This window comes from Lissotriton vulgaris, chromosome 1_2 (assembly GCF_964263255.1).
Source record: "Lissotriton vulgaris chromosome 1_2, aLisVul1.2, whole genome shotgun sequence".
Taxonomy (NCBI): domain Eukaryota; kingdom Metazoa; phylum Chordata; class Amphibia; order Caudata; family Salamandridae; genus Lissotriton; species Lissotriton vulgaris.
Genome location: NC_141686.1, coordinates 351479515 through 351497744, shown reverse-complemented (window position 1 = coordinate 351497744; position 18230 = coordinate 351479515). Strand labels below are relative to the sequence as shown.

Below are 18230 nucleotides of genomic sequence, written 5' to 3'. Positions count from 1 at the left end.
AATAGGATAGGATAGGATATATGTTTATAAAGACCGCGCGATTGCAGTGGCGTCTTGGCGCTAGTGTATGTAGAAAGGAAGTATGACCTGTGTTACCAGGGGACTATGTGGAAGTGAACAGCCATGTTTTCAAGTCCTTCCTAAAGACCTGCTGATTAGATTGAAATTTCATGGCCATAGGCATTTTGTTCCATAACTTTGATGCACAACTTGATAAAGTCCTGCCATCCCATCTTGCCCGTCTGATCTTAGCAATCTGGATAAGGCCTAAATTAGCAGATCTAAGGGTACTTGGGGGGTATAAGGTAGGAACATTTTTGGGAGATTCTCAGCATCGCCACCATAAAGTTCTTTGTGCACCAGGCATAAGGCCTTAAATTCCACCCGCTGCTGGATGGGAAGCCAGTGCAGTGACTTAATTCCTGCCGAGGTGTTCTGTAGAGACTGCAGTTTTCTCAGCTGGGTCTTATCAATGCCCCAAAAAAGGGCATTGCAATAGTCCAGTTTAGACAGGAAGAGCGCCACCACCAGCGTCTTTTGCAATTCTTATGAGAGAAAAGGGAAGATTTTTCTCAAGGTTTTTAGTAAAAAGAAGCAGGAGGACGTGAGACTGTTTACCTCAGCAGAAAAATTAAACTGGTCATCGAAGAGGACTCTGAAGTTCCTGACCTTGGGGGCAGGACACAGGCATTCCCCGGCCTCAACCGGCCACTAGGAGTCATTCCACCGGCACATGAGACCAGGGCGAATCCATGCCTCCTGATAAGTCTGGCCCAAGGAGAGACGTAGATGTTAAACATTGTCGGGGATAGGGGTGGCGACATCGGCACTGGTGTCTGAGTGACCCCAGAGCAGCCTCGCACCAGGCATCTGTCTGTCTCTTGCTTCATGGTCACTGATGACCACGGGTGGATCTTGTGGGGGACACTCAACATTCACCAGGATGATTCAAGACTTCATACACTAGTGCTTTTGCTTCGATATAATAGTTTGGAGGCAAGCCTAATGCGCTCACAGTTGGCACAGTGTCCAGAGTAATCATCTATTTTAAGCCAACCAATACGCTCAGCGAAGGAAACGGTCCAAGGGACAAAGGTGTTCCCAAAGCAATTACACTATTAAACTTCAAAGGTTGTCTTCTGAAACATCAACAGTGCAAATTGTACTTGTAACGCTTGCACTACTCTAATAAACACAGTGATGGAGCGAGCGACGCCCTGGAACGCCTCACATCTGAGGGACTTGTGGTGGAAGGGCTGCAGGGGAGCGTAAGTTCCTCCCCACCCTCTTCCGTGACATACTAATCACCAAGATAGAAAACAGACACTCTGAACGTACTGATGAGTTTGAAGTATATCCTGTCTCATCGCCACATGAAACAGGCAGGCAGATTGGTTTATTAGCAAAGTTTTATTGCGTAAAATAAGACATTCTTGGCAAACAGCTCACGGCAGCAGTGTCCTTTGTCTAGTTGTTAATCTCACCCCTCACACTAGAAAAGGACACAACTGACCTCACAAAACACATCACAGCATACAATGAAATACTCCTTACAGTATCTTCACCAGACAATCTGCTTTGTTTTGTAATATATGTGAACGTTAGTTTTTGGGTATTTAATTCTCACCAAAATAGCGACCAAACTCCAGCCGACTTCTACCATATGGTCTGGCTTTACCCAGGCCTTTACCCCTTTTGGTCCGAGGTGGAATCTGAGCTCACACAGACCTTGGGTCGGCAGGTTCCACACGATCCCTTACGTCTTCTCCTGGGTGTATTTGAAGGTTTGGACGGCTCTAGAGCGGACAAACATTCTCTGGGAACTGCGGTCGCTGTGGCTAAATCAGATATTGCAGCGGCCTGGGCCCAGCCCAACCCCCCTACCCTGCGAAAGTGGCACCAGGGAGTGGCCCAGAAGGAACATGGTTGTCCCACGAGGGGTCAAATGGCTGAACCTACTGTTTTAAATTGCCAGCTTTGCCTCTCCCGTGTAACGGGGTGCTGCTTTCCAGCTTGGGTGGCTTGCATAAATACTCCTACCCACACAGTGTTTTTTTTTACTGTCTGTTGGAGATAGAATTGGCTTTACTGTGTAAGATGTATGCTGTCTTTTTTTTTCTTTTCAAAATGGTAATAAAATTGATTATCAAAAAAAAAAGAAAATTCCCACCATAATAAACCATCTAAAAACATTGTGAAATGTGTCACAGTCTCGAGAGTTGAAACTGCAGAATGATATGGTTGGTGCCTCCTTTGTATGTTGTTAGAATCTGGACATCCATGAATCCTCTTTTGATCTCTCAGTCTGGATGGGTTGTACAGAATATTTACACAGCCGGTCTGAAGATACTGATAGCGAGTAGTAGTTCCTGCTTTAGTGATGAAAGGAGTTTATATTTGTTGTACTCAAGTGGTTATGGATTCCTATTTCTTCTCCTAGTTTCTTTTTCCCATGTGCTCAGGTCTTTCAATAATTTTTTGTTGAATCCCAGAAGTTATGTCTATCAGGATAGTTTATGATGCACAGTTGATAACATGTCCTCAACACTGCACACATTTCATGAGAGTCTGACAGATTTAATTCGCAGTGAAGCAGCCTCTGTGAAGTTTATTGCTTGGTGAAGTGACGTTAGTGATGTTGAAGAACCTACATTCTTTTTGGAGACGCTGCGAAAGTTAGAGTTTGTCCTTTAACTTTTTGGCAGTGCTTGGAGAAGGCTTCCATCTTGTAAGTGTTACTTGAGGTTGCTGAGCACCACCTTTTGTTTACAGCAGTTTCCATATCCTGTTTGCGTCATGGCCGTCGCCTGTGTGTTCTTTGATGGCGTACAAGGCTTGCCCTAAGATCAAAGCTCTTGCTTCACACAGTGCAGTGATAAAGCCTCTGGTCTGTGTATACGCTTTGATGCCGTACAAGGGACCTCTACTCACACACAGTGCAGTTATAAGGCCTCTCTCCTGTGTGTATGCTTTGATGGCGTATAAGGGCTGCCTTAAGAGTAAAGCCCTTGGAACACACAGTGCAGTGATAAGGCTTCTCTCCTGTGTGTACGCTTTGATGGCGTATAAGGGCTGCCTTAAGAGTAAAGCCCTTGGAACACACAGTGCAGTGATAAGGCCTCTCTCCTGTGTGTACGCTTTGATGCTGTACAAGGTACGCCTTCCGAGAAAACCTTTTGGAACACACAGTGCAGTGATAAGGCCTCTCTCCGGTGTGTGTTCTTCGATGCAGTACAAGGTGTGCCTTCCGAGAAAAGGGTTTGGAACACACAGTGCAGTTATAAGGCCTCTCTCCTGTGTGAGTTCTTTGATGCCGCACAAGGGTCGCCTTCTGAGAAAAGGGTTTGGAACACACAGTGCAGTGATGAGGCCTCTCCCCGGTGTGTGTTCTTTGATGCAGTACAAGGTTTGCCTTCTGAGAAAAGGGTTTGGAACACACAGTGCAGTGATAAGGCTTCTCTCCTGTGTGTACGCTTTGATGTTGTAGAAGATGTCCCTTCTTAGTAAAACTTTTCTCACAGAAATCGCAGTGAAAGGGCCTCTCTCCTTTGTGAGTTTTTTCATGTGTTGCCTTATCAGCAAACCTCATTTCATGCTCAGTGTAGGAATACTGATCTGTGTGTGTTTGCTCGTGCAGTAAAAGATGCATCTTTCCAGTAAATGTTTTCTTACACTCAGCACAGGCATAAGCTCTTAGGCTGGTGTCTATTCTTTTCTGCCTTGCAAGTAGTGTTTTATTGTTAAAATTCTCCCGGCTCTGTATTCCTTGGTGTTTTCCTTCATTTATTTTATAAGCAAAATTCTTCCTTCCTCCAGAAGCTTTACGTTTCTCTTTCCCATCCATACTTTCTGTCGTCGGCTGCTGTGCTGCAGAATGAAATGAACACTGAGAATTATACATGGGAAATATTTCTTGAAAGAAATGCACGGTTATAATATGAGAAAGGTGGACAGTAATATCTAGGAAGGAAGGAAAATGTTACTACCTGTAAACAATCATTTGCTGCTTGTAGTTCTACAGTTCACATGTGGTGACCTCTCATGGGTTGGGTTCTGACTACTAAAAATAATTAATTTAAGATTGAGTTTTGATCTGGAGAATGACTCGTAATCCCATACCAGAAAGGCATAATGCATCAGCGCCCAGACTCCAATTAAAATCCTTGTGTTGTTTTCTCCATCGGAGTACAACTGCTTATATGTGTAAAATAAAAAAATAAACTGCTTAATCTGAGCAACCTATATACTTTCCAACCATACAGCAAGTGTGTGATGCATGTGAGCCTGCAACATGACAAGCAGATAGTATTTGCAAATGAGTAACATTTTCCATTTGCAGCAAGCTGTGGCACATCACAGGTTGTGCCATAACTTAAAAGAATCGGTAAGGTCCAGAACGCCGCAGCCAGGCTCATTCTAGGGACACCACCCACAAACATATGACCCAATACCTACAAAGCATATACTTGCTCCCCGTTGAGAAGAGTATCACTTTCAAACTCCTCATCAGGCCTACAAATCCCTCAACAACATCGGACCCACATACCTCAACGACCAAATATGTTGAGGTCACCAGAGAAATATTTTATGAAAGGATGTACAGAACCACATGTTTCTGCTTTACAAATATCTACTAGAGGTATGTTGGGTAGAAAAGCCATGGTTGCATCTTTATCACACGTGGACTCAGCCTGTGGTATTTCTATGTGGTGTCTCCACTAGGCCTGGGCGGTAAATTCAGTTCCACTTGCGGAATTTGTGGAATTTGGGTAATTTCACATTCCGCGGAGAAAGTGGAATTGCCAAAACCTCCGCGATCCGCGGCTTCGTAGAATTTTTTGCTTGTTCATGTTTTCAAAATGTGAGTTCACAAGATTTTCCCCCCGGGCACGCAAACAGGAAAAAAGCATTGTGAACGAGCGGAAGAAGAAATTCCGCGTGTTTGCAGAATTCTGTGTGCTCACAGACATTTTTTATGCTGAACTTTGCGTAACACGACTACGCAAATTCCGCCCACCCCTAGTCTCCGGACGAGTAGAAAACAGAATATACCAAACTGTGCCAGTGCAAAAAACGGTCTTATTTTTCATACATTTTCAATTCTGATAATGTAGAGCATGAGTGCATGTTTAACACTGGGTGCATATTTATCTTTGTCTTTGTAAACTTGCAGGAACTGTTCATCTAGTAATGGGTCATGTAGTTTGCGAACTGTTTGAGGAAGTGACTGCTACTAGGTAGACAACTATCTACATTAAGGCTTGCAGTGATGTAGTCGCTTAAAAGGTGGACTTGTTACTCTTGATAAAACCTTAACTGGATGCCAGGGGTGCTCTGGTGGGATAACCATTCTCAACTCTCCCATGAACATTTTCACAAGAGTTTTTCAAAAGTATTCCAGCATTAGTGTAGGCTAGGCCAGCTTCTTTATATATGTATGTATATGTTATTTCTATACTGCAAACCTAGCTTGAAGCTAGAGCCAATGATAAACATAAATTATTTTTAAAGAAGGAAGTCCTCAACTCTTTCCTAAATGGGAGCAATGTTGGGCGGTCCTGATTGATACAGGGATGTTGTTCGAGATCATGAGTTCATAGATGGAAAAGGCCTGCTAACTTGTTTTTTTGTTACAGTTCTAAATATGCAGTCCGATGGAGTTCTCCAACCTCGCATTTGTTGCACTTGAAAATAAGAGCTGAACTTAAGGACAACAAGAATGACGAACAAGTGATAAGGATCCCCTGCGGCTACAAAATCCCCCGCAAATACAGCACCGACCGACCAGGAGAAGGCAAAGCCATCATCCCCAAGAACACCCACCAACTGACCACTTACTCGAATGACTCAACGACTACCATGGAACACCTCCCCTTCCAGATCCAGAGCAACCCCAACACCACCCTCCATGGCTCCCAAATCTACAGGACCCCCGGCCCCCACCCTTCAATGATGCCATTGAAGACCTCATCGCACCCCAGGCTCTAGCATCCACCGATTACATCCTACTCGGAGACCTCAACTTCCACTTGGACAACCCCAGTGACCAAAACACCGACACCCTACTGGAGAACCTCGCCAATATCGGACTCAAGCAGCTAGTCACCACATGAACCCATACAACCAGACACAAGCTAGACCTTCACCTACAGCCACACTACCGAACTCCTCTGGACCAACCCGCACTGTGTGCACTTAGCCATTCCCACCGTTCACCATCCCCCTCTCCCCCCCCCAATGACCCATCTGTTATAGCTGGAACAAGGCCACCGAAGAACTTCTCATCAACTTTCTCAGCATGACCGCACCACCAGCAGACGCCAACACTGCAGCACACAACCATCACCAATGGATCTCCAACTGAGCTGACACAACAGCACCCCTCAAGAAAACACCAGGCAGGCAAAACTTCAAGAAAGCCATCTGGTTAACTTCAGCCCTCCACAAGTCCAAACGTACCAGCAGACAACTCAAGAAGAGATAGAAAAACAACAAAATCCCAGAAACCCAAGCAACCTTCAAAACCGCTGTCAACGCACACCACCTTCTCCTTAAAACCACAAACAAAAACGGCCATCAAAGACAGAATCAAACGCACACAACAGCACAGAAGTCTTTGCCATCGTCAAAGAGTTCGCTAGACCCAACAGCGAGACCACAGATGTCTCACCCTCCCTAAGACCTCAGCAACAAACTCAGCACATTATTCCACCACAAGATCAGGCAGAACTATGACAACTTTGACACCCAAGACCCTGCTACAATGCCTGCCACCACCGCACACAACAAGGCCTTACCTCAACATATCGTGCTCAATGGGACTCCACTCACCACAGATGACACACTCACGACAATGCAGGGCATCCACTCCCACTGAATCTTTGCCCACATCACATCTTCCATTGAACAGCCGCAGCACCAGCTGCTCCATCAAAACTGTCACCTTCCCTGCCACCTGAAAACACGCCACGATCAACCCCTGCTGAAGAAGCTGTCTGCCGACCCGACAGACCTCAAGTACCTCAGACCTATCTCCCTAGTCCCCCCCTTGCCAAGGTCATCGAAAAGGCCATCAATGCCCAACTCTCCAAGTTCATTGAAGCGAACTATGTCCTGAACAAATCCCAATCTGGCTTCCAAAGCAATTATAGCACCGATCCCGGACTCATCGCCGCCATCGACGACATCCCCTCCCTCCTCGACTGGGGCGAAACCGCCACCCTCATCCTACTGGACGTCTCGGCCACCTTCGACAACATCTCCCACCGCACCTAATCACAAGATTCCAGGACGCTGGTATCCACGAAAAATGCAGAAAGAACCATTGATGGACAGAATGCAGAACAATGTCATACATTCACCCCATTTCAGAGATCTGGGCCTAAATCCATCGTTTTTTTGCTCACCATGCGATTCCAGTTTGGACCCAGCCATATGCAAATTAGCCTTGACCCTGCGCCCAATGGGAACAGTCCAGTCCGAACTGCCAGGCCAGGTCCTCCCTGGACTGGAAACAGGCATCCTAGAACTGGTAACAAGCATCCTAGGACTGGTTTCGGTGTTTCACCCCTCATCAGCCAGGATAGCTTGACTCCAGTGGCATGGAGAGCCGGGACCCACGTCTGGGCATACCCATTCCACTCAGGGTGACAAATGCAAAAAGAATCCAGAACAATCGCATACATTCACCCCAGTTCAGAGATCTGGGCCTAAATCCATAGTTTGTTGCTCACCATGCCATTCCAGTTTGTACTCAGCCATATGCAGATTTGTCTTGACCCTGCGCCTAATTTGAACAGTCCGGTATCAACGACAAGGCACTGGACTGGATCCACTCCTTCCTGACCGCCCGAACACAGAGTGTCAGACTATCCTGTTCCTCTCAGAACCTACAAAGATCCCTGAGCCCCACCCTTTTCAACATCTACATGCCCCCCGCACCGCCACAGCCATTGTCAGAAACCACAGACTCAACATCGTCTCCTAAGCCAACAACATCCAGCTGATCCTCTCCCTCACCAATGAACCTACAGCCGCCTGATTCAACTTTCATAGCGGAACGAAGGTCGTTGCTACCTTGATGAAAGACAGCTGCCTCAAGCTCAACTCAGACAAGACCGAAGTACTCATCCTGTGACCCGCCCCCTCAGCTGGGACGACTCCTGGTGGTCCGTCGCACTAGGAACCCCTCCCACTCCTACAGACTGTGTACACAACCACAGCATCATACTCGATTCCTCACTCACAAAGAACCACCATATCAACGCTGTATCCTCATCCTGCTTCAAACGACATTCAGCTGGATCCCCACAGAACCTAGAAAGACGATCACACACACACTCATCACCAGCAGACTTGACTACGGTAATGCACTCTACGTAGGCGTCACTTAGAAACAGCTCACAAAACTACAGAACGTCCAAAACGCCACAGCCAGACTGGTCCTAGACATCCCCTGCTGCAGCCACATATCAGCACCTCAGACAACGCCACTAGCTACCAATCATCAAGAGAATCCCCTTCAAGCCCCTCACACATGCCTACAAAGCTCTCCACGTCATAGGACCAGCATACCTGAACCACTGCCTCTCATTACATGTACCCGCCTTCTCCTACCTCAGGCAATCCCTGTCGCTGCTCCAATTCAGGAAGGACTACAGGACCCGGCTTTTCAACGGAACCTCCACGCCCTGAGGATCAGTACCCCCCACCCCCACCCTCCGCTCTGCGCCTTAAGACCCTCAGGGGTGAGGAGCTGCACTATACAAACTCCGGATTAATTGAGCAATGTCTGCTTTTGAGAATAGAGCCCACTGGGTCTTTGAAACCGAATATATCAGAGGATCTGATCCAGTATGAAAACTGTGTACACGTGGGCCAATATGTGATTGTAGGAAATCATGTGCCCACTGGGGTTCTCGCTCTGGTATTACCGCAATGACTTGCATTGTATAATTATACCCTCACTGTCGAGTCCCAAGCGATATATTCATAGATAGGGTTCTACTCTTCTGCAATGGAACAGAGCATCGAATAATACATTGTGATACTTGCTGCCATAGTTCTCATTTCACCCGCTCCCCTCTAGTTTGCTAAGCTGCTAAGGGCCAGGCTCTATTGCTTGGACGCATTATGATCCACCACAAAAGAATGACATCATCTGATGGACCCACATGCATTTACATAGTAGAAACAAATGGCTGGATGCTATAGAAACAATAATTTAATTATACATTTGTGACAGGTCGAGTTTAAGTCCCATTTCTATGCTAACTAATGACAGAACCAAAGCGGATGCTGAATACCATGAAAATGAATGTAAAGCTCTAAACACTGTAGGAATGAACAAAGAGGATTATAATTAACCTGTTTTCATATAGTGCATTGGTGCACAAAACAAATGCATCCTAAAAATGATTGTGATTGATGATGTGAAAAGGAGTAGCAATGAGTATTGATTGTCTATCGCAGACCTATAGATGCAGATCTATGGAGATTAGGGCACTTCACTTGAGGCTTGTTGTTAAGGGGTAACGCTTCACTACGACACTTGCTTAACAAAAACAAGCATTTGCAATGCAATAGGTCTCGCATTAGGAAAGTTTGAGCTATTGGTCTTGTAAATGACACATTTTTTCATTTATGTGTTGGTTTTAAAAATAGCGAAATTAATAGCTTTGACATTTACAATGCCAATAGTTATAAGTTTTGCAAATGTGACACCTATAGCATTTGAAATGCAATATGTGTTGTATCTACGTGACTTACATGTAGTGATATTACAAATAACAATGGCTTTTAATTTTTTTTATTAATTAATACTTAAATAAAAGTTATTGTAATTTATAATGGCAATAGCTTAAACTTCTGTAAATAACTTATGAAGATTATGTTCAGTGTATTTTATTGTGACGAAAATCCAAGAACAGAAGTGAAATATTAACATCTTTTTGTGACATTTGTAATAAAGCTTGAAACATTGAGAGAACATATTTGAACCAGTTATTGTTGAATGGTTGCACAGATTGATGCTGTAGTGGCGCTGAGTGATGTTGTGGTGGCGACGAGTGATGCTGTGGCATTCAGTGATGCTGTGGTGGCGCATAGTGATGTTGTGGTGCCCCTGAGTGATGCTGTGGTGGTGCTGAGTGATGCTGTGGTGATGCGATAGAGTGAGGGCGATGGATAGAGTGAGAGCAATAGATAGATAGAGTGGGGAGAGGGGAGATGGAGGGGAGAGAGGGGAGTGAGGAGAGAGGGGAGTGAAGAGAGATGGGAAAGAGAGGGAGGGGAGAGAGGGATTGGAGAGTGAGGAGAGGGGAGAGTGAGGAGAGGGGAGAGTGAGGATAGAGGGACTGGGGAGAGGGGGAGTGAGGAGGGGAGAGTGAGGAGAGAGGGGGGAGAGGAGAGAGGGGAGGGTAGAGAGGGAGGGTAGAGGAGAAAGAGGGGAGAGTGAGGAGAGAGGGGGGAAGTAGAGAGGAGAATACTGAGGAGAGAGAGGAGAGTGGTGAAAGGGGAGAGTGGTGAAAGGGGTGAGTGGTGAGGGGGAGAGTGGTGAGAGAGGATAGAGTGGTGAGAGAGGAGAGAGGGGGGGGTGAGGATAGTGAGGAGAGGGGAGAGGTTGAGAAGAGGGGAGAGAGGATAGGGGATAGGGGAGAGGGAGGAGAGAGGAGAGTGAGGAGAGGGGATAGAGGGAGGGGAGAGTGGTGGGAGGGGAGAGTGGTTAGAGGGGAGAGTTGTGAGAGGGGAGAGTTGTGAGAGAGGGAGGTGAGAGAGGGAGTGGAGAGTGGGGAGAGGGAAGCGTGGTAAGAGAGGAGAGAGTGGTGTGAGAGGAGAGAGTGGTGTGAGGAGGAGAGAGTGGGGAGAGTGAGGATAGTGAGGAGTGGGGAGATTGAAGTGAGAGGGAGGTGAGAGAGGGAGGGGAGAGTGGTGAGAGGGGGGAGTGATGAGAGAGGATAAAGTGGTGAGAGAGGAGAGAGTGGGGGGAGTGAGGCTAGTGAGGAGAGGGGGATAGTGAGAAGAGGGGAGAGTGAGGAGAGGGGAGAGCTAGAGAGGAGAGGGGAGAGGGAGGGGAGTGAGGAGGAGAGAGGGGAGAGAGGAGGGGAGAGAGGGGAGAGAGGAGGGGAGAGAGGGGCGAGAGGAGGGGAGAGTGGTGAGAGGGGATAGTGGTGAGAGGAGAGTGGTGAGAGGGGAGAGTGGTGAAAGTGGTGGGAGGGGACAGAGTGGAGAGTGGTGAGAGGGGGGATGGAAGGGCTTCGCTGGGATGGAAGGGCATGTTCTTCACTTTGCACAGAAAATACGTTCATAATCCGTTCCTAAAGTTGTTACAGTATCTGTTTTTTCTCTGCTGAAATGATTTAGCGGTCTCGTTTTTCGTCTCTTACAAATGGAAAATATCAATGACAGCATCTGTCGAAAGCTAAAAAAGAAAGTCGTTTTAGGCCCTACAATTTAAAAGTGATGTATAACATACCTTTCATCGGTAAGGGAGATGGCCGTAGCAGGGTCAGGCAAACAAGGCCACCTCTGTTATTACAGCTGTGCTTGTTGCCTGCCGTGGCTTTTGTCCACACAAATGTGCGTTTTCAGGACCATAACATGACATGTCAGAGGCCTGTGCGGGGTGGGCGCAACGACGGCACCTCAAATACGCAGTGCAAAACACGGACCGTTTTAAAACCCTTACATCGGGAAATTATAGAATTTAAGAACAAATCAGGATAGGGTACGCAATTTGAAATTTGTAGCCATGCCTAAGAGAAACGATAAACCTGCCGCATGACAGGATTCTACAACAGTGCGGAACAAGACAAACAAGCAGTCCGATTAATCGAGATCCCTGTAGGCATGACAAAACCAAACCGAGGAAACCGGTCACCATGAGAGTTTTTGCAAAACTAGCAATTCTTTATGCAAAACAGACACTCTTGTGTCAGAACTGCAGCAAGCAAACAGTCTCCACGAGCTGACCTCTGTATTTCAGAACCTATTTCTCCAAGCATGCCTGTACCTCTATTACCGAACCCTGCTCCATGACTCTCAATGAGTCGCTGTATTATTGTAGGTGATGTCCTAGCTTTCCAGGACACTTTTCAGTTCTATGAAGGACACAGACGAGGATTAGGCTCGTCTTTCTTTATTAGCACAGCAGCATTCTTAAAGAAATTCACCTACAACACCAATAAAACCAAAGTGATGCTCCACTTTGACCACTCTGCAGTAAAAAAAACAAGTGAGGCATTTAGTGTGGGACGCGGGTAGTTATTAAGGGTATTTGGCAATGGGTGGTAAGACTGCATGCTTACCTCCCATCCGCTGGTACTGAGTGCTCACATAAGAGAGTTTTAGAGAAACAACCCTGGCACTCGTAAACTCTCTTAGTGAAAAAAGCGGCCGGGAAATGCTCTCGCCATTGCGGGGGCGGGGGGCGTATTCCTTTGAAGTGTGAAGCAGGGGGCGGGGAGCGGATCCCTTTGAAGTCTGGAGCAGGGGGCTGATGCCAAGGCTCGAACATATGGGGTGTAAAAAAAAGTCTTTGGAGTGGCATTGCGCAGAGGGGGGTGGGGGAGAGCATTCCTTTGAGATCTGAAGCTCTCGGCATTGCTGTGGCGGGTCTGATGCGATGATGCGAGGCGGCTCGGGGAGCAAATGGCAAGCTCGTGCATGGGCACATGCACTTTGCGTAATCCGCCTGCCAAAGCCCCTTGGTCAGCTTTCCTGATCCACCTCTATATGTCAAGCTGCAATGCTTGCGCATTGGCAGGTCTCGACCTAATTAGGAATCCAGGAGTACTGGCTTGGACCACTTCTGTGGGGAGTTGAGTAAATACGAGTTACGAGTCTGCACACACACAGCGCAGTGGCAATAGGGTATTTGGCAATGGGTGGTAAGACTGCATGCTTACCTCCCATCCGCTGGTACTGAGTGCTCACATAAGAGAGTTTTAGAGAAACAACCCTGGCACTCGTAAACTCTCTTAGTGAAAAAAGCGGCCGGGAAATGCTCTCGCCATTGCGGGGGCGGGGGGCGTATTCCTTTGAAGTGTGAAGCAGGGGGCGGGGAGCGGATCCCTTTGAAGTCTGGAGCAGGGGGCTGATGCCAAGGCTCGAACATATGGGGTGTAAAAAAAAGTCTTTGGAGTGGCATTGCGCAGAGGGGGGTGGGGGAGAGCATTCCTTTGAGATCTGAAGCTCTCGGCATTGCTGTGGCGGGTCTGATGCGATGATGCGAGGCGGCTCGGGGAGCAAATGGCAAGCTCGTGCATGGGCACATGCACTCTGCGTAATCCGCCTGCCAAAGCCCCTTGGTCAGCTTTCCTGATCCACCTCTATATGTCAAGCTGCAATGCTTGCGCATTGGCAGGTCTCGACCTAATTAGGAATCCAGGAGTACTGGCTTGGACCTCTTCTGTGGGGAGTTGAGTAAATACGAGTTACGAGTCTGCACACACACAGCGCAGTGGCAATAGTTATAGTTAGGTCAGAGTTTCCATAGGAAGACTCAAGGCTAAAACTAACATTATAGTTAGGTGTTGAAATACTACAAAAACTAATGTTAAATAACCAAAACAAACACTAATATTTACCAACTATAACCCAAACTAGAACTTGAGCCCCCGCCATGCACTGCTTATGACCTCATATATTACATCACAACTGACAATATTGATGACACCATACAGACATTCTGACACTGTCCTATTGAGTGTGTTGACATTAAGTAATTCAACATGCTTGACAATTTTCTATTATCAACTTAAAGACTTCAGATTGATCCAGATTTTAAGTCCAGAGGTTGACAAGTATACGTTTGCTTCTGTAGGGCTCCATGGGCTCAATGCTAAGAAGATTAGTCAAATACACTGCACACATCCTGGAGATGGGCATCACAGCTGCGACCTTAGAGTCATGCCTACAGCACTAGAATGAGATAAAACTCCTCTAAGTGGGACACCCGTACATGTTATATTATTCAATGATCTGTAATGCCTGAAAATCTTTAGTTAAGTACTACAAATAAATATGCACAGCTTATAAAATGTCTCTGGCCACTGTATCACAACTACTTAACTTGGGCCAGAAATCCAGATTTTTAATGAATTGGCAACAGCTACTTTGGCCTTTTTCACAGATTTTCTTTTCAAATATACCTCTGTCACCCACGTGAGGTGCACTCAGATATTACCTTTTTCAACATGGAGTAATTCTTCCATCTCAACTTTAGCGATTTGAAAAGCATGCACAATATAGTTTTTAAAATGCACATTTACACTTGTCTCTTGGGCTTACACTATTTTCATGCTATTGACTTCCACATGTACATTGAGTAACGTTATGCTGCATATGACTATGATGTCATCAGTGATGTCATCAGTAATGCTGTTTTGATCTCATCAATGATGTAAGTTAACATATCATGATTGAAGTAATATGTGGGGGCATAAGCAGAGTATGATGGGGGCCCATGTAATGGTTAGATTAGTAAATTATACCTGGTGAACTTCAGGCTTGTTTTTTGTTCCTTTTTACCTTATTTCAACACCCAAGTAAGAGAGAGAGAAAGAGAGAGATAGGTTTGGGGTGATTCGTCAAGTAGGGGCCAAGAAAAAGGGGAGTGGGGGTTCCCAAAACACGATTTCCCCATGCAAATTCCCACAGGATTTTCGACAGGACTACAGCTCAAACCGCTGAACGGAATTACACCACGTTTGACAGAAATCTAGATCTTGGTCAGAAAGTGCTCTTTATTTTTCGGTGTAAATCTGTTGAGTAGTTTTGGAGTTCTTTAAGAAAAAAGATTTATGTATATATTGAGAGCGGATCCACGCGCCAACAGCAATGCTGTGATTGTCTGGCTGGAACCTGAGAGAAAAGTTGCAGCCGCTATTTTGTGAATTGGGACATGGGTTTCGGGGGGAGCAATAAAGTGTAAATAGGATATGAGGGATCAGGATAGAGGTATCCTGACCCCATGGGACTAATGTAGGGGTCTGAGGGGGCCCCCTCTTGGGAAGGAAATTGCCCAAAAACATTGTATTTTTGCCGCAGGAGGATCCACCACGCCGCTCAGCGCGCACCCACCGTGTGAATCGGTGGAGATTTGCGGATCCAGAGCCCAATTAAAACAAGCATTGGCAAAGACAATAGGCCTTGCTGTTTGGACCAATAGGCTTTACTAATGCTGGGCAGCATAGACTAAAAAAGCTACTTAAAAAAATTGATATTCACATTTTATTTTCTCTTCGCTCAACAGGAAAAGCTTTGACACAGCTGTTTTGGGGATTAAAAATAATTCTTTTTCAGGCAAACAAATCTGATTTTGCACCCCCTGCTTTTATTACATTTTCACTAAATTGCTACTTTCCTAATTATTTTCAAAATAAAGTGCTAAATCCACAGACCAAGAATTATAAACAGGCCCTGATTTTCACAAGAGGATATTCTTCTCGTTTGCTGGAACTAACCTGAGGTAATATGAATTTTTATGGTCAATTATGTCCCCTAACGTAGACCCCAACGGCTCCATGTACGTGCTTCAAGTACATGTATGTTCCCTCCACAACCAGCTATGAAGACGCAAATACATTTGCGTCCAACGTTAAAATGTCCTCTTTCAGATCCACCATGAATGGGTCGAATATTCAGTTCCTAAGTATGCCTTGCCACCGTCTTTACATGGTGCACTTTCACGTTTTCCTGGCTCTGGCGAGTTAGGCCCTGATTTCTGCCATCGAGTCCTTTTCTGCCTTCTGTCTCTGAAAGCTGCAGCCTGAACCCGCTTACATGACCCTTGCCTTACTCCCTGTGCGGCGAGCGGTGCCCGGCTCGGCCTGCTTGCCTGCCAAGACTGTATTTTGCCTTCAAGTTATCTGCTCCGCTCCTCGAAAATACATTCCTGTCTAGTGATTTAGGAAAACATCTTCCCAGCTGCAGAGCAAAGGGACCGGCCTTTCTGTCTCTGTGCAAGTAATTCATTGCTCCTGTTACCATGGTAGGCCCATGGCCCCTCGCACTACACGCAGACACGTAGACGTATATGCACGCATTAGCAGTCAGTATAGAATAGCCTCTGCCCGAGAGACCTTTCCTTCTAGATAATTTAGTTCCTCAAACACAAGATATCAGATATGATTGGGTTTAGATTGTCCTGACCCGCCAGACTTCTGTCTCCTCATGTAGAGCTAAATGTCAAGTCCCCTTCACCCTCCAGTTCCACGTCATTCACACGTCATGCTGCTACGCGCGCATCTCTGCCATATATTTCTGCTGACACTGCAGGATTCCTCTATGGATCCACCCACCTGTGACACTTTCATGTGACGTTGTCTAGCACACACCTCCGTGTACGCCCTCGTGCACGCCTTCTGTTACGTACATGTGTTCTTATCTCTTTTCTCTCAGCTGTTACGCCTTCTGTATCCATCACCATTAAATGCATTTACTATATATATTGTACTCTGTTAATAAAGTATTGTCTATCCCTTCCTGAACCTTCGTGGTGATGGAACATGATACCTGGTTCGAACCAATTCCATTATATGGAATAAAACCCTTATAAACTCAGATGCCACGGACTCTGCCTCTCATTTTTGATTGAGTTATTCTTATTGAACTTTACCGCATAGAAATTCAGCATAGGTAATTTTTATTTACCACAAACCCCAGCGTGTTTCCGTTTGTGCGACGTGAAGTTGTTGCATGATAGTGCTGTTTAACTGCAAGGAAATACATATGTGGTTTGTTTTTGGTTCTGGCAGGCCGCGCCACGGCCATAAATGAAAGATAAAGAGAGAGGCAGAGACTGGGGCATTGAAAGAGGCAGACACCATCAGTGGAAGAGAGAGAGCGGAAAAGCAGAAAAGAGGCAGACACAGGCGCAGTGAAAAAGACAGAGATTCTGGGGCACAGAGAGAGGCAGAGACAAGGTATGGAAAGATAGAGATGAAAAGTTCCTGGAAATGATAGAGGCAGACAGTAGAATAGACCAACAGAGACAGAGAAAGAAAGATGCCATGGAAGACAAAGTCGAGTCTGAGAGGTTTGCACTGCTTCCGCAGTCTGTAATGGCAGACCGGCTAACATCACTCAGGGTGGCACACACAGAGCTTCAGGCCCTGATCATCCCTTTAATGGCCCTGCCCTGGGTACCACAGGTACCACATTCCAGTGACTTACAAGCGGGTTAAAGTCCTTGCCAACTGGGGTTACCAATTCACATGTAACAGTTTTTGGGAGAGAGCACAGGCTCAGGGGTCTGGTTAGCAGGTCAAAGCCATCAGCATTGGGAAAAATGGTGTGGTTGCAGGGGTAACCTTACAAAAAGGGCACTGTCCTGCATCATCCTTTAACTTCATTTCATAAATCTTTATTTCGGTGATTTGTCACCATAAAAGATATAAGTATCCAATTCATAAATGTTAAAACTGTAAAACATTAAAAACATTGAAGATACATCAGAGTCCATATGAAAATTTCATTAAGAGAGGGAGTCACATTTCTACTACCGTGGAGATCAATGACCAGCCTTAAGGCACTGACTTCTCAGAACCCATATTGCTCCTAGGTATTTGGCCACTGCAAAGACAATATGATCCGACAAGTCTGTTTTCAACACTCTAAACGCGGCAAGGCACTCTGCAAACCCCAAATTCCTGCAAACAGGAACAATCCATTTCTTGCGGGGCACGCGATATGCCGGGCAGAAAAAAATTATATGCAGCTCAGATTCATTGGCCACTCTGCAAGCCGGACACAGACTAACTGCTGGTTCACTCCACTTACTAGTTAGAACTCGAAGTGGAAGGGTCCCATGTCTCCATTGCAAATAGAGTTTCCTGAGTGAGGCAGGATATAGTTTGTCCAAGGCTGGTTCAAAACTGTAAATGTCCTTGATGCGTAAGAATGACTCCGTGAGTGTCCCAAGGTTTTGCCGACGACAGAGTGCAGCTATTTTGCTGTCGTAGTAAACCTTTGCCAGTCTCTTTTTGGGAATTAATGGACAAGCGGATGAAGGATCAGACCAGAGTGTCGGTAGGCCTAGACCCTCCAGCTCAGTTTTGATAAATTTAAGCCATTTAATTTTCCCTGCATTAGGCATGGCGAGCACCTCCTGGAGCCCCTGCTTATAGGTAATCAGTTCTGGGACTGCCCACAGCCTACGCCAATAGACCAGGGGACGCAGTGCCAATTCTTCAGCAAGAGGTCGCAGCCCTAGATCTAGCCTTAATGGA

General features: G+C 46.1%; 1 protein-coding gene across 1 annotated transcript in view; it reads right to left on the bottom strand.

The window, feature by feature from the left end:
* Nucleotides 1-1399: 1399 nt before the first annotated feature.
* Nucleotides 1400-18230, bottom strand: part of LOC147736777 (uncharacterized) — a 45683-nt gene continuing 28852 nt past the window's right edge. Inside the window, exon 2 of the mRNA XM_086953488.1 lies at nt 1400-3867. Coding sequence (XP_086809614.1) covers nt 2924-3867 — 944 coding nt within the window. The 3' untranslated portion in view covers nt 1400-2923. The remainder of the gene's footprint in view (nt 3868-18230) is intronic.